This window comes from Pteronotus mesoamericanus, unplaced genomic scaffold (genome assembly GCF_021234165.1).
Source record: "Pteronotus mesoamericanus isolate MK-2021 breed Mesoamerican mustached bat unplaced genomic scaffold, CSHL_Meso_final contig_105, whole genome shotgun sequence".
In the NCBI taxonomy this organism is placed as follows: domain Eukaryota; kingdom Metazoa; phylum Chordata; class Mammalia; order Chiroptera; family Mormoopidae; genus Pteronotus; species Pteronotus mesoamericanus.
In genome coordinates this window covers 9,176,806-9,190,382 of record NW_026555006.1, presented here as the reverse complement: position 1 = coordinate 9,190,382, position 13,577 = coordinate 9,176,806, and the positions used below count along the sequence as shown (strand labels likewise).

Here is a 13,577-nt window from a genome sequence, read left to right as displayed (position 1 = left end):
GTCTTAGCTATATATGAGGCTTCCTTGTGTGCTTTAGAAAATAAAGATGAGTTACTTTTAGTTTGCTTTTCTTTTTTAATGTGGCAGTTGCTTAGACTATTAACAAGTAAATTCAACAAAGGCAGTCTCTTTTCCATTTTGATAATATAGGCTAAATTTGGCCGAAGGTGGACCAAAATTGCAAAGCTAATTGGAAGTCGCACTGTTTTACAAGTGAAGAGTTATGCCAGACAGTACTTTAAAAATAAGGTAAGCAGAATATAACTGTCTTTATAATAATAATATTTTAAATAAATAAAATTAATAAGTCAAATTTTTTAATTCAGGCAGTAAAGTCTTAATGTTCAAAGTTTTTTTTATGTCAGAGGTATTTTATACCCATAAAGTACTTCGCAGATATTTATCTTCAAAAATCTCAAAGCATATTTTCAGTGTTGTGAGTGTTCCTATTAAATAGGTATTATGTTATTCTACTTAATTTCATATAAACAGAAGAACAGAATATTAATTGCGCATTTAAAATAGCAGTACACACTCTAAAGAAAAATACTGTAAAGTACAATATGCCAATGACATTTACTCAGTTTAATAACATTGCATTATCATACTTTTTCTGCCAATGATTAAATTTGTAATATTATATATGGGGTTTTATCTTGATTTTTAATAAGGTGAAATTAGATGGTCTGGAGAAGAAAACACCAAATCAGAAGAACAGCAGTGATCGTCAGATTAAAAGTGAAGATGAAAGCACAAAGGCATGGGCACCATCAAGTTTAAGGGGCCGTGCTGATCCCAACTTGAATGCTGTAAAAATTGAAAAGTTATCTGATGATGAAGAAGTAGACATCACAGATGAGGCAGATGAGATGACTTCTCAAGCACCCCAGGAGAATCCTAGCAGTGATCTCTTATTAGACATCCCTAATAGTAAAAATTGTGAAACCTACCAAGGAGAATTTAACACCTCTGACAGTCAGAAAGATTGCATTTCTAAATCTTCCAAAGAATGTCTTCAGAATTTAAAGCATGGTGAGGTGGAAACACTTTCAAGCTCGGCAATTACATTTTGGACTGAAAAACAGGGCACCAGTGACCAAAAATCAGTTGAGTTAAATGATCAGAAATCTAATAAACTGATAAAAAGTTGTGATAAGCATGATGGAAATGGAATAGTAGATGATACCAGGCTGTTGCCTTCTCCAGAGCCTTGTGAAGTTCAGAAAGATTTGAGTGATAATGAAATGCTTTTTCATTCCTACTGTCAAATGGAGGAGGAGCACCATGAGGAAGAAGAGCTTAAGCCACCAGAGCAGGAAGTAGAAATAGATAGAAATATTATTCAAGAAGAAGAAAAACAAGCAATTCCTGAGTTTTTTGAGGGGCGCCAAGCTAAAACACCAGAACGCTATTTGAAAATTAGGAATTACATTTTGGATCAGTGGTAAGGGAATATTATGTTATAGATGCGGTTTTAAAACCTACGATACTCTTTTAATTAGGCTTATGCAGAATTTAGTATTTTACAATGCTAATGATCCAGAGAGCCTTAACATAATATATTTTGTTAAGCAAGACTTAAAATTTCTTATAGTGAAACTTTTTTGGAAAGCTTTGGTAACATTGTCATCTGTAGCTATCTTCATCCGTCTGTTTGCTCATTACAAGTGTTTGGGCCTGGAAAGGGAAGGGATACATGATTGACTTAAGGGGCAGTTTCTTAGGACAGTGGTAGGGAGATACAGAAAGCACTACTGTTCTGGACAAGAGGGATAACATGTTTTCTAGTTTACCCTGTGCTTTGAAGTACAAAGAAAACTTCTGTGACAGAAGGATAGTGTCATTGAATGTGGCTAGATCGCAAAAACCATTCTCCTACATAGCTGCCTTAAATGCTTTCAACTTTGGACCTGTGACATAATCTGTTCATTCCTTCATCCAGCTTCATCAGGAAACAGGAATTTTCTGATATATGAAGTTCACTCTAACTTTTCAGTACCTTTTACTTGAATTAGTTAGTGAGGGATGGAGAACAGATGAAAAAACTTTCCACCTTATTAGCTTAGGTGTTCTGAAAGTAATTTGAAGTTTTCATAATAGTTTAGGGCATCATTTAACATTCATAATTGTTGTTACTGCTTCAGGATTATGTAGGGCCATGCTTACAGAGGGCTTCTGCTGTAATCTAGGAAGATTTCCAAAGGAAAACAAGGTTCAGTGAAACAGTAACCTTCATTTTGCCACACAATATTAAGTGATTTGGCTTTTAAAGATAGCTATATTCTAAAAGAAAGATTTCTGTTTTTGTTCTTGTATATATTTGAGATTGCTAAAAGTACAAGTTCTGGGTAAGGGTGGTATCAAAGTAAAGAATACTTACAAAGAACAGCTGACATTGGCATAGTGCTTTAGGGTTTATAGAAAGCTTTTCAGTATCATCTGATTCCTCACAACAATCCTGTAAAAACAGGCAGGTGGTATTTTCTCTATTTGATTCTGAGGTCAGGAGCATCCTAGGGACCTGCCTTTGATTATACAACCAGCCACTGACAGACTTCAGTGAAAGTCTTCATTTTATAAATCACTCCATTATTCCATATTACCTAATTCACACTATTAAAACAGATAAATTAAATTGGACCTCTACTGCTGTCTAATTTTGATTTTGGAAATAAGAGGATGAGTGGCCAAAATTGAAGGACTATATCAATCATCAGTGAGTATTTATTGTTACTTTAATCAAATTTCATCTGTTGCCTTGAATTTTGGATTCTGTGAGGCAGGATAATTTATATAGATAGTATAAGATGTCATTTTCTTTAGTTCATGAAACCAGTTAAGTGTTGCTGTTTCAAGGTGAAAAAAGCAAAAAAATGTTTTGAACAGGAACTCTAATGTTCTCTTCAGAAATAGAAGAGAGAGTGATGAGGGACTAAAGTTGTGTTGAAAAATAAAAGGAAAAGTTAATGTTTTAAATATATAAAGAGAGCTGTTAGATTCGCTTGTAGCTAAAAGAACCTTTTCGTAAAAGCACTTGAAATCAACTCCCTGTTTAGGGGAATTTAATAAAAATAGTAACCAATACCGTTATTAAATGCCTACCAAATGCCATGTATTGAATTTAAATCATCTCCAATCCTCTTGATACCTGTCCTCATTTTACAGATGAGGAAAATGAGTTTCAGAGAGTAAAAGAAACTTACTGCAGGTGACTTAGGTGGATGATTTCCAGAGTCTGTATGGTCTCGATTCATGTTTTTCACACTTCCACCTCAGGGCCTTGACCTGGACTTTTCATTCTGCCTCGGATGCTTTCCCATCCACATCTTGGTGAATCTTGCTTCCTCTGCTCAAGGGAAATTAGAGGCCTTCTCTGACTACCCTATCTAACATAGCTCATGTATCTCCTTTCTCTCATTCTTTTACCCTGTTTTTTAAAGTATCTTAGTAGAACTTATTACCACTGAAATTACTATAGTTTTGTTTGTGTATTGTCTCTCCCTGGATCCCCCAAAGATAATGCAGGCTCCATGCAAATAGATTTTTTTCCTCTATTTGTTTATTGTTAAACCCCTAGTGCTTAGAACAGTGCTTGGGTACAGAAGGCACTCTATTTGTGAGGGAGAAAAGATTGAATGAATGAGTCATTATTATATTATGAACAGATATTTTGAGAGGCCTTACCATTTGTTTAGCACTGTACTAGATTACTAAGTTCTGCTTCAGACCTTTTGATTTGGATTGGATAATTGTTAATAATTTCAATTCAGTTTTTAGACTCGTAGAGTTTTTTAGTAGCCAGTTACACCATGCTCATTTCTGCTTTCTTGCTTTCACGTGTGCAGTTTGTTTTGTTTTCTTTCAAAACATTCAAAATCTCAGCTTTTCATTGGAACTTTTGAAACCCTCCCACATCACAAGTTACTTTTCACCTTCCCTGAGGTTCTATAGACTTTTTTATTTCGAATTTGGTTTCCGCTTAGAGAAGCCTTCTCTAAACACCCTATTTAAAATAGTCTGTGCTTATTTGTCTCACTGTATCTACTTAGCCTCTTTTCTTCCTAGCATTTATTGCTACCCAGCAATACAACAGATATTATTCATTAATTTCTTGACTGTCTCCCCCATTAGAATGTAAGGTCAGGAACTTTTACTATTCATCTCTGTATCCTTAGTGACTAGAACAATGCCTGAGGAAGAGGATACAAAATAAACATTTGTAGGATAAAATAAAGATTGAATAAGACATACATATGTTATATGATTTATCTGAATACTTGGGTTTGTAATCTGCATCCTATCACTTCCTTAAGTGCTTTAATTTTTCCAACCGTTTGTTTCTCATCACTAAAATGAGAATAATAACACCTATCTTGTAGAGTTGTTGTGAGGACTAAGGATGTGTAACTCTTGGTAGAGCATCTGGCATAAGCACTTAGTAATTAAAGTTTTCTATTACTCTTAAACTATATTGTACCATTTATCATGGTACATTAAGTATATTCAGTGAATATGTTTTTTATTATATAAACCTCATTTCTTTCATAACCTTTGGGCATTTCTTGATTCCTTTTAGATCCCCTATAATATCTATTTCTATTTTTTTTTACTGAGAGTAAGCACTTAATATTTATTGGCATAATGATTAAAAACAAAATATAAAACTTTTAAGTATTTATAAGGTAGTTTACAATGAAAAGATACTCTCCGACAAAGCCAAAGTAGATGAACCTAAGTGATATATTAAAAATTCAAAAAGTCTAATACTAAATGCTTTCAATATATTATCAAAGTGCCCTTTTTAATTCAAAGATTGAGGCTTGAATTTGGATCTGTAGGTAAATAAGCTTCTAACTTAAAAGTCCTGGCATAATTGGAATTTATTGAATTTAATATTGGGGAAGAAATAATACTTGTAAAATCTCAGTATTCTTGTAAGTTATTGTATCATATAAAGATATTTTATTTCAAGAAAAAAGTACACTTGGGTATTATGGATTAGTATTGTATTTACAACACATTGACATATTGAGAGGGGGTGAATTTTTAAGATATTTTAAATATTAAAAGTTTTTCCCAGAAAATCTTTTTTTCATGTTTTTATTTATCCAAAATAATTGTACTTCCATCTCTTAATTAGGGAGATATGCAAACCGAAATACTTAAATAAGACCTCAGTACGTCCTGGCCTGAAGAACTGTGGGGATGTTAATTGTATTGGACGGATTCATACATACCTCGAATTGATAGGAGCAATCAATTTTGGATGTGGTAAAAATAAAAACCCAACAACATCTTTTACTTGACATTTTTATCCTTATGGCACCCATTAATTTCTTCAATGGTAGAATTCAGGTAGACTTAGGTATATATAGAGAGAGATTCAGAGAGATTCTATAACATTTTAGAATAAATGTATTAAGATTTTGCTGTAAAACAGATTTTTGTTGATTAAACTATATTTCCCTTTGATCTACCTACAGTGAAAATTGGTGGTGTAATTTTAAAGGAAATATATGCAGTCTCAGTAGTAGAAATAATTTAAGAATGCAGTTCTTTGTCAAGTAAAAATAAAACTATTTTATGAAAAGTCTAATAATAGCCCATTTAATTTGCAAATATTGTATTCATGCTAGAAATACTGTCTAGCAGTGTTTAAATAAAGGAAATAATTTATGAGCCTCTACACTTAAATGTAATAAAAATGCCAAAACATTTTTTATGGAAGAAAATTTTTTCACTCTAGTTTTTCTCAAATATAAAAGTTGATGAATATGTATATTTTAAAATGTATTCTACCCTTTCATTAGCATGACACAAACCTTTTACAGAAAGATAATGCCATAGTTGCAAAGTGATAAGGTAATTAGAACCTTGCAACCCATGGTTTGAGAAGAGTATTCAGTAGTCTGTGTCTATGAAAAGACAATTAACCAGAAAACTTCCTGTCAGAGATGATTTTATTTTATATAGAGGTAGAATTTAGAGTCTGCCCTGAGGTCTTTGTTTGCCCAAAGCATTGTATATTAGGACTAGCTTTTCAGGAAAACTAAGGTGTCATAACTTCCTCAGCCACTAAAAGAAAAATGAAATCTTACTTTCTATATTAGACTTCCAAAGTTAGCAAAGTGGAGTTAATCAAAAATGAAACGAATTACCCATTTCCTAAGTATCTCATTTTATTGAGATTTCCTTATAGTAAATAATCAAATTGCATTTATGTGAGAACTAAGTGGCACATAAAATGTGTGATTGTGGAACAGGATAGAATCATAGAAGCTCTGATATAAAGAAACTTAGAAATTGGCTCACAGTGTATAGACAGTGTAGATATGTCTTCCTATTTAACAAATGAATTCATAAAAAAATAGATTGTTTTGTTTTTTCTGAATTCCAATAGAACAGGCTGTATATAACAGGCCACATCCAGTTGATAAAGTACGAATCAAAGACAGAAAAGATACAGTAGAAGCATATCAACTTGCCCAGCGTCTACAGTCCATGGTAAGCAGCCACCTCTCTCACTAAATGATTTCTCCAAATTGCTCCTTACCCTGCTAAGTAAGGTATATCTACTTTTCTTCAGCTCTTTGACAAATGGCCATTAGGTGGAACAACGTATTTCCTCTTGTATTTTACCTTGCCATTCATTTTTCTGGTTTTGTTCAATTTCACATAGGTTTATAAGGCAAAACAAACCAAAAAAATCCTCAAAATTCACTGGTAACCTTCATAGAGAAGCGTAATGTTTTGCTAAAATGGCCTTAGACTGCTTGGTTTTGATTTCTAAATCGTAACATTTTTTTAAAAACTGTACAGTTAAGCTCTTTTTCTCTTTCAGTTATTTTTGTTTAAAATTTTTACCTTGAATTTCAGCTTTTTGGAATAGCTATCCAAAATATTTTAGCCTTTTTTTTTTAATTCTTGAGGTTAGTGAGTTTTATAATAGTTTAAAATTCATGAGTCTTATTTTTAAAAAGTTTAGCAACAAGCCTAAAAGACAGAGTCATGGTGTAAACCAATAAAATAGGTGAAATTGGTATTGGGTGGGATAAAGTATAGATGGTAGAAAGAATATCTTTCTCAGAGTATTTGGGCTGTAAACCATATCTACCTAGATATACTTTTTTAAAAATTATATTTTATTGATTATGCTATTATAGTTGCCCTGATTTTTCCCCCTTTGCTCCCCTTCATCCAGCACCCCCCATTCCCTCAGGCAATCCCCACACCCTTGTTCATGTCCACGAGTTATTAGTATAAGTTCTTTGGCTACTACATTTCCTCTACTGTACTTTACATCCCCATGGCTATTCTGTAACTACCTGTTTGTACTTACTAGATATACTTAAAGACAGGATGTTTTCAAATATAGTTGCCCGAGATGGTGCTAGTGGCCTTTGACAGCTAGTCCATTTAAAGACTTTAGAATTGAAGTTTGCAATACTGGATATTAGTAATCCCGTTACCTAACGTTGTAATTTTTTACTGTTTGTATTAACTAAGCCGTCTTTTCATTTCTAAGGCTGAGATACAACTATTTTGCTTCTGGTTTTCAGTATTTTACCTCCTGCTGTGTATTTTTGCAAGTTTTCTACCACAAGTTAATGGGAAGTCATTTTCTTTGTGGTTCTTTTTGGTCTTAAAAAATATTTTTTGTCCAAGTGTTTTAGCTCCCAAGTGGTAAAAAGAAATGAAAATTAAAGATATCCAAGTAGATTACTGAAAGTAATCACTGATTTATTTCTGAGCAGAGTGCTAACGAACATAAATTAATAAAATTTAGTAAGGCATTGCTGATCAGGGATTAACAGTATTTTAATAGAGAAGTTGTTTTTTAGAAAAATTATCATTTTGATTTTGTATATTAATGTGCTGCGATTTCTCCAAGTTAATCTTGTTACCTTTTGCTTTATTTTAATTTCATCACAGCGCACAAGGAGACGTAGGGTCCGAGACCCATGGGGAAATTGGTGTGATGCAAAAGACTTAGAAGGACAAACATTTGAGGTAACTTTGAACTTTTTAAATGGCTCATTAGTGAAAGTTGTTTTGTCAGTACATACTTATTTGTATAACTTAATGTCACAAATATTACACTTTTTTAACATGTGTACGTATATCTCATTTCCATATTAATTGTCTTGTGTAGAATTCAGTAATAAACAGCAAAGTAGAAGGCATTGGTGGTGCAGTTAACTAGGAGTCTGACTCATTTTCAGAACTTTGGTTATCTATTTCTACATTCTGTTCTCCAGCTCAAGAATGTCTTCAAAGGTGCCAAGAAGTTGGTATGCCCAGTTCATTTCAGTAAACATTGAATGACAGTCTGATACACCAGTTAAAATATTGCTCCAAGCATTAGACATAATACAAATATTGAAGTATTATTTCCATCAAAAAAACTGTGGTCCTAAAAAGAAAATAGGCAACGAATGTGTGTGTACATATATACATACATATATTCTACATACATAATTTGTGAACAACTAGTGCAGTAGAATGGTGTAATGAGCAAGGGAGCATCCCCAAAAGGAGCCACTCGTACATATTTCTGTCTTTACACAATGCCAGGTTTATTAGGGGAGACCTCCCCAATAAGCCAATAGAGTCATACGCAAGTAATACAAAGAGAGGTGTTATACACATACAATTGAGTAGAGTGAGTGCTTATCACACAGTACTAGTCTCTGGCGGCGTCCGTAGGTGGAGACATACCTGTCAACTTTGTCTTGTTCTCTCGTGCCCTTAAATGTGGTTTTAAAGGAGTATTTTTATTAATTCTACTTACTAGTGGTTGGTGGACTGTGATCAACTGGTGTTTTATATTTTAGCATCTCTCTGCCGAGGAGTTGGCAAGAAGAAGAGAAGAGGAAAAATGCAAACCCATTAAATCTTCAAAAGTGCAAAGACCAACAAAAAGGTATAATTAACATTATGTAAATATGATTCTTTATTATCACAATGATTAGAAAATGTATGGAAAAATATTTGCAGTAACTTGCTTTTTAATGTTTACATTAAGTTTAAAAATCCAGGTAAATTTTTTGAAATTTTATTTCACTGATGATGAATTTGGAATACCTTGAGCACAAGTTTTAAATTTGTTCAGGTTCAGTGAATGTAGGCTCTAACCTGTGTTGCAAGGGGGCCTTGTTTATGACAGATGATCATTTAATATAACTCAGGCATAGGTAAGCGCATGAAATGACTGATGTGTTCTTACGTGATAGTAATTGTTAACAAAGTATTTTTTATTCTTTTATAATCTAAAATTTGTAATTTGTAACATTAAGGGACACCAAGTAAGTTACATGCCTTGATTTTCTAGACCCCCTCACTTTGTACAGATGCCCCCTTAAATGAACTATAGTTTTGTCATTGTCCTATAACAAGACATCCAAGAAGGCCACTTAGGTCATCTTCAAAGGAAAGAGCCCTGATAATTGGCAGTTGTTAGGACCCTGGGTAAGTCACTTAAAGCCCTTATAAGCCTTAGGTCTTCATTTATAAAATAACTTTGATAACTAACACTGTTAGCTATGCTTTAAGCACTTTTCATTAACTCATTTAATCCTTACACCAACTCTCTGCAGCAGTTATTATTACCGTACCCATTGTATAGCTAAGGAAACAGAGGCACAGAGAATTTGAGTGACTTGTTCATACTTGTTAGTGGTGGGGCTGTGATTTAAACCCAGGCATTAAGCCTTAAGCATCCACACTCCTAACCATAACACTACAGTATAATACTACACCTCCTTAAAATAAAAATTAAAAATTATAATTTGGTAATAAATGAGATAAATTATGTAAAAAATATACTCATCCATAAGCTAGGACTCCTCATCTAGTATCCAGACGTTTGATTTTCTCAAAATATATGTGAGTCTTATGTTTATTGTGGTTTTTCAAGTCATTGTTTCAGTTTGTCAGAATCTTTTTGAATCCAGATCAGCTTGTCTTATATAATATCCTCCGTAGCATTGAATCATCAACATGTCAGTAAGTTTGCTTTTCCACCATTGATCACTAATTTAAATGTTCCGCTGGGATAAATGTAAACCTCAGACATTATTCTTCAGTCAGCTATGTTCTACCACAATGTAAGCAGATGTCTTGCTTACATTTAGATAAAATATATTTGAGTCTTTATGAGTCTACTAGTTTATTAGTAGGTCATTCCTATCATACATGAAATTTAGGTCTACTTATCATGTCTTATATTTTCATTTTAATATACTTATATGAACCCATTATTCTTAATAGTCACCTCTTCACTTGCTCAAGGCTCACTAATCAGCTATTTTAAAATCTTATCTAGAATTTTTCTAATATTCAACACCTGATTCTTCTGTTTCTAAAATCTGCTTATATTGTGTTTTGAAGCAAGCCCAATAAATTGCCTTAGTGCCAAGGCCTCCAGTAACTTTCCCATTCTCTGCAGCTCCTCAGAAAACTTGACAGTGGTTTCATGTCTGGTTCTTCAGAGCTCTGGGATGCATGTGCTCTCTTGCTGTTTTCTCATCTATCTTGGCCTTTAGTTTCTTTCCATCCATGATGCTAAAGCACTTTCTAATTTGAAAATCTTTCTTCTTTATTTAACAAATGTTTTTTGAATGTCTACAATGTGTCAGGCACTGTTCTAGGCCTCTGGAATACAATATTCAGCAAACAAGGTGTATGTTCTCCTGGAGCTGACAGTCTCAGGGAGAATAGAAACCAAATAGCTCTGCTCTTTTTTAGTTGTGTTAACATGGATATATTCCTTGTTTGTTTGTTTGTTTGGGTTTTTTTCCTCTGAACATAGCTTAAAAATCCTTTTTATTCTTAATATATCTCTCAAACCTCAATTCTTTACGGGTCAAAACCTTTCTAACATTTCTCTTAGATTTATTTATGCATGCTTTTGAATCTAGACTTGCCTAGGTGGTCCTATTCTCATCTTTTATTTTTACTTTTTAATTTTAAAATATGAGTTTATTATAGAACTTTCTGTATACATTAATTCCTTTAGCAGAACTGTTTGTTATTTATTCCTTCAACAAATATTTATTGATTCCCTACTCTATGCTGACCATATTGTACTGACAAATGTTTTCGAAAAACTTCCATCTTTCTTGACATTTTAGGCCTTATGTCAGGGAATTGGTTCTATCTTCATTGAACTTTTTGAAATGTGCTTTCAGTGTAGGACACATATCTGACCATTTTTAATGTTTTCCTGTTTGAATATTAAAAGAAATTGAGACAGTAGAATTACTTTCTCCCAAAGGTCTTGTCACTCTATCCCTCCCGCATTTTTTAAAAATATAGTCCAAAAGAGCAGTGCTGCTTTCCAAAGGGTTGTATTGAACGTTTTAAGAAATCTTCCTTGTTTAATATTTTTCTCTCTCAGTTAGTAGGTTTAGATTTTTGATACACAATTTCGGATTTGTAAATAAATGTTATTTTCCTAATCTTGTTGAGATTATATTAGAAATAAATATTTTTCTTCTTTTTCAGCTCATTTGATCCCTTCCAACTGATACCTTGTAATTTTTTCAGTGAAGAAAAGCAGGTACTACTTATGCATCACTGACTGACCACAAATAATGCCCTGCTGTCAGACATGAAATACTTCTTCTCTTTCAATATGTGCAGGGCATTTACATGTGAAGTAGTGGGCAAGGCAGGGTGTATTAGGGTCACATGAGTGGTACAGGTGGAAAATGAGATGGAATTATTACCCTAGGTTAGGGTTTTAAGTGGTATTTTTTTGAAGTTTGATACCCTCAGCTTTGGTTGGTGGTGAGACCTTAGTATGTTAGGTAAAGGAGAAGGGGGGTGGGCATTCCAGTTAGGAAGAATAAAATCTCTATTTTTATACTCCCCCATTTTTTTTTTGTTTTTTTGTTTTTTTATATTTCAGGAGCCATTTCAGGTGAAAGTGGCTTCAGAAGCACTTTTAATAATGGATTTGGTAAGGATAATCTATTGTGTTTACTTAGTTATTCTGATTTGTATTCTTGTGTATTTTTATTGCAGGCATAAGAGAGAGTATGGAAGACCTGTATTTTGGATCTTAACTATCCTCTTTTACAAGGAATCTAAAAATAAGTCTTTTCTTTTGGAGAAAAGCCAAACAATTGCATGTTTCCATATTTTAGAGCAAATAAATTAATGTGAGTTTTTGCAGACTGTTTATCATCATTAACCCTACTTTTATTTCCTAGTATCCTTTGTCTGCTGCCTTCTAGATAACAAAACACAACTCATAATTTGGAGTTTCCTGGTTTGCACTAAACTACTGAGACTTCCATAGTTGTGTGTGTTCATGGTCTTTTCCTATAGGAGGTTCTACAGTGATTTTTTTTTTTTTACTTTGTATCTTTATATCTTTCCTGAGTAGGGAGAGCAAAGTACTTTTATTTTGTAAGTGAAAAAGTGATGTCATTGTTTGAATGTTGGGTTCAAAGCTGCTCAGCCAGCAGTGAATATAGGTCTGAAATCTTAAAGACTCTGCTCTGAGCCTAGCATCCAGTTCCTGTAGTATGCTACTTTATAGTAGAAAAGCATAATTACCATACTTGATAAGTGAGTTTTATTCTTATCTTTTTGCTAGGTGGTTTGTTTAGGCTAAGTCTACCTTGTATTTCTTTCAGCATGCCCATGTATCTATGGCAGAAGTGATTGGTCTGTTAGGAGGAAGATACTCAGAAGTTGATAAGATAGTTGAAGTAAGTTCTCAATTTTAAAGATTTTAAATATATTTTGTCCTGCTTCCATACCAAATGTTTTTATAGATTTCAGTAGGTATAATTAAAATACACCTACAATTCACCTATGATGTGAATGAGAACATGCAAATGTAAAGTTATATATTCCCCAAAATGACTTAAAATTCCATATATTGAGCACCTGTTTCCTTTTACCACAGAGAAAGGGGGGACACTGCCAGGCCTTGGTTCCTTGTTGCCTTCACCAGTAAAAAGCTACAGTTCCTAGAGGCCAGGAAGCATATGCTAACCTTGTAGCTGAAACTTGGTTTGCATCATTCTGTTGAAATTATTATCATAAATAATAGAGGCCATTGAAAGAGTGTGTTTGTGCAAGTATTACATGGGCTGACATGGAAAATTAACAATTATTATGACCTTGTTTAAGTAGAAAGTGGATCCACACACTTTTGGAGTATAAATCATTTGCAAGTTACAAGCTCCCTGTGATAAAATCAAATAAAAGGCTTGGCTTTAAAAAGTTTCTGTATCTATATATGAAAGAATGAAAACATTAAAGTAATAGAATTAACAGAATTTCAGTGTAATCGTACAAGGATTAACCCTTTACAGGTCTGTGCAGCAGAACCATGTAACAGCCTGAGTACAGGGCTGCAGTGTGAGATGGACCCAGTCTCACAGACACAGGCCTCGGAAACCTTGGCTGTGAGAGGCTATAGTGTTATCGGATGGTATCATTCTCATCCGGCCTTTGATCCTAATCCTTCCCTACGGGATATTGATACTCAAGCCAAATACCAGGTGTGTTTATAGGTCTTACGTGTATGTACCCTATAAGTGATTGCACATTCTCTCCCC

At 33.5% G+C, this 13,577-nt stretch overlaps 1 protein-coding gene across 3 annotated transcripts in view; it reads left to right on the top strand.

The window, feature by feature from the left end:
• MYSM1 (Myb like, SWIRM and MPN domains 1) overlaps positions 1 to 13,577 on the top strand; it is a 37,082-nt gene that overhangs the window by 14,884 nt on the left and 8,621 nt on the right. For all 3 annotated transcript variants that reach the window (XM_054573878.1, XM_054573870.1, XM_054573862.1), the window contains exons 7-16: positions 151 to 249; positions 672 to 1,444; positions 5,141 to 5,271; positions 6,401 to 6,504; positions 7,933 to 8,010; positions 8,835 to 8,923; positions 11,506 to 11,560; positions 11,912 to 11,962; positions 12,645 to 12,719; positions 13,332 to 13,520. In XM_054573878.1, coding sequence (XP_054429853.1) covers positions 151 to 249; positions 672 to 1,444; positions 5,141 to 5,271; positions 6,401 to 6,504; positions 7,933 to 8,010; positions 8,835 to 8,923; positions 11,506 to 11,560; positions 11,912 to 11,962; positions 12,645 to 12,719; positions 13,332 to 13,520 — 1,644 coding nt within the window. The remainder of the gene's footprint in view (positions 1 to 150; positions 250 to 671; positions 1,445 to 5,140; positions 5,272 to 6,400; positions 6,505 to 7,932; positions 8,011 to 8,834; positions 8,924 to 11,505; positions 11,561 to 11,911; positions 11,963 to 12,644; positions 12,720 to 13,331; positions 13,521 to 13,577) is intronic.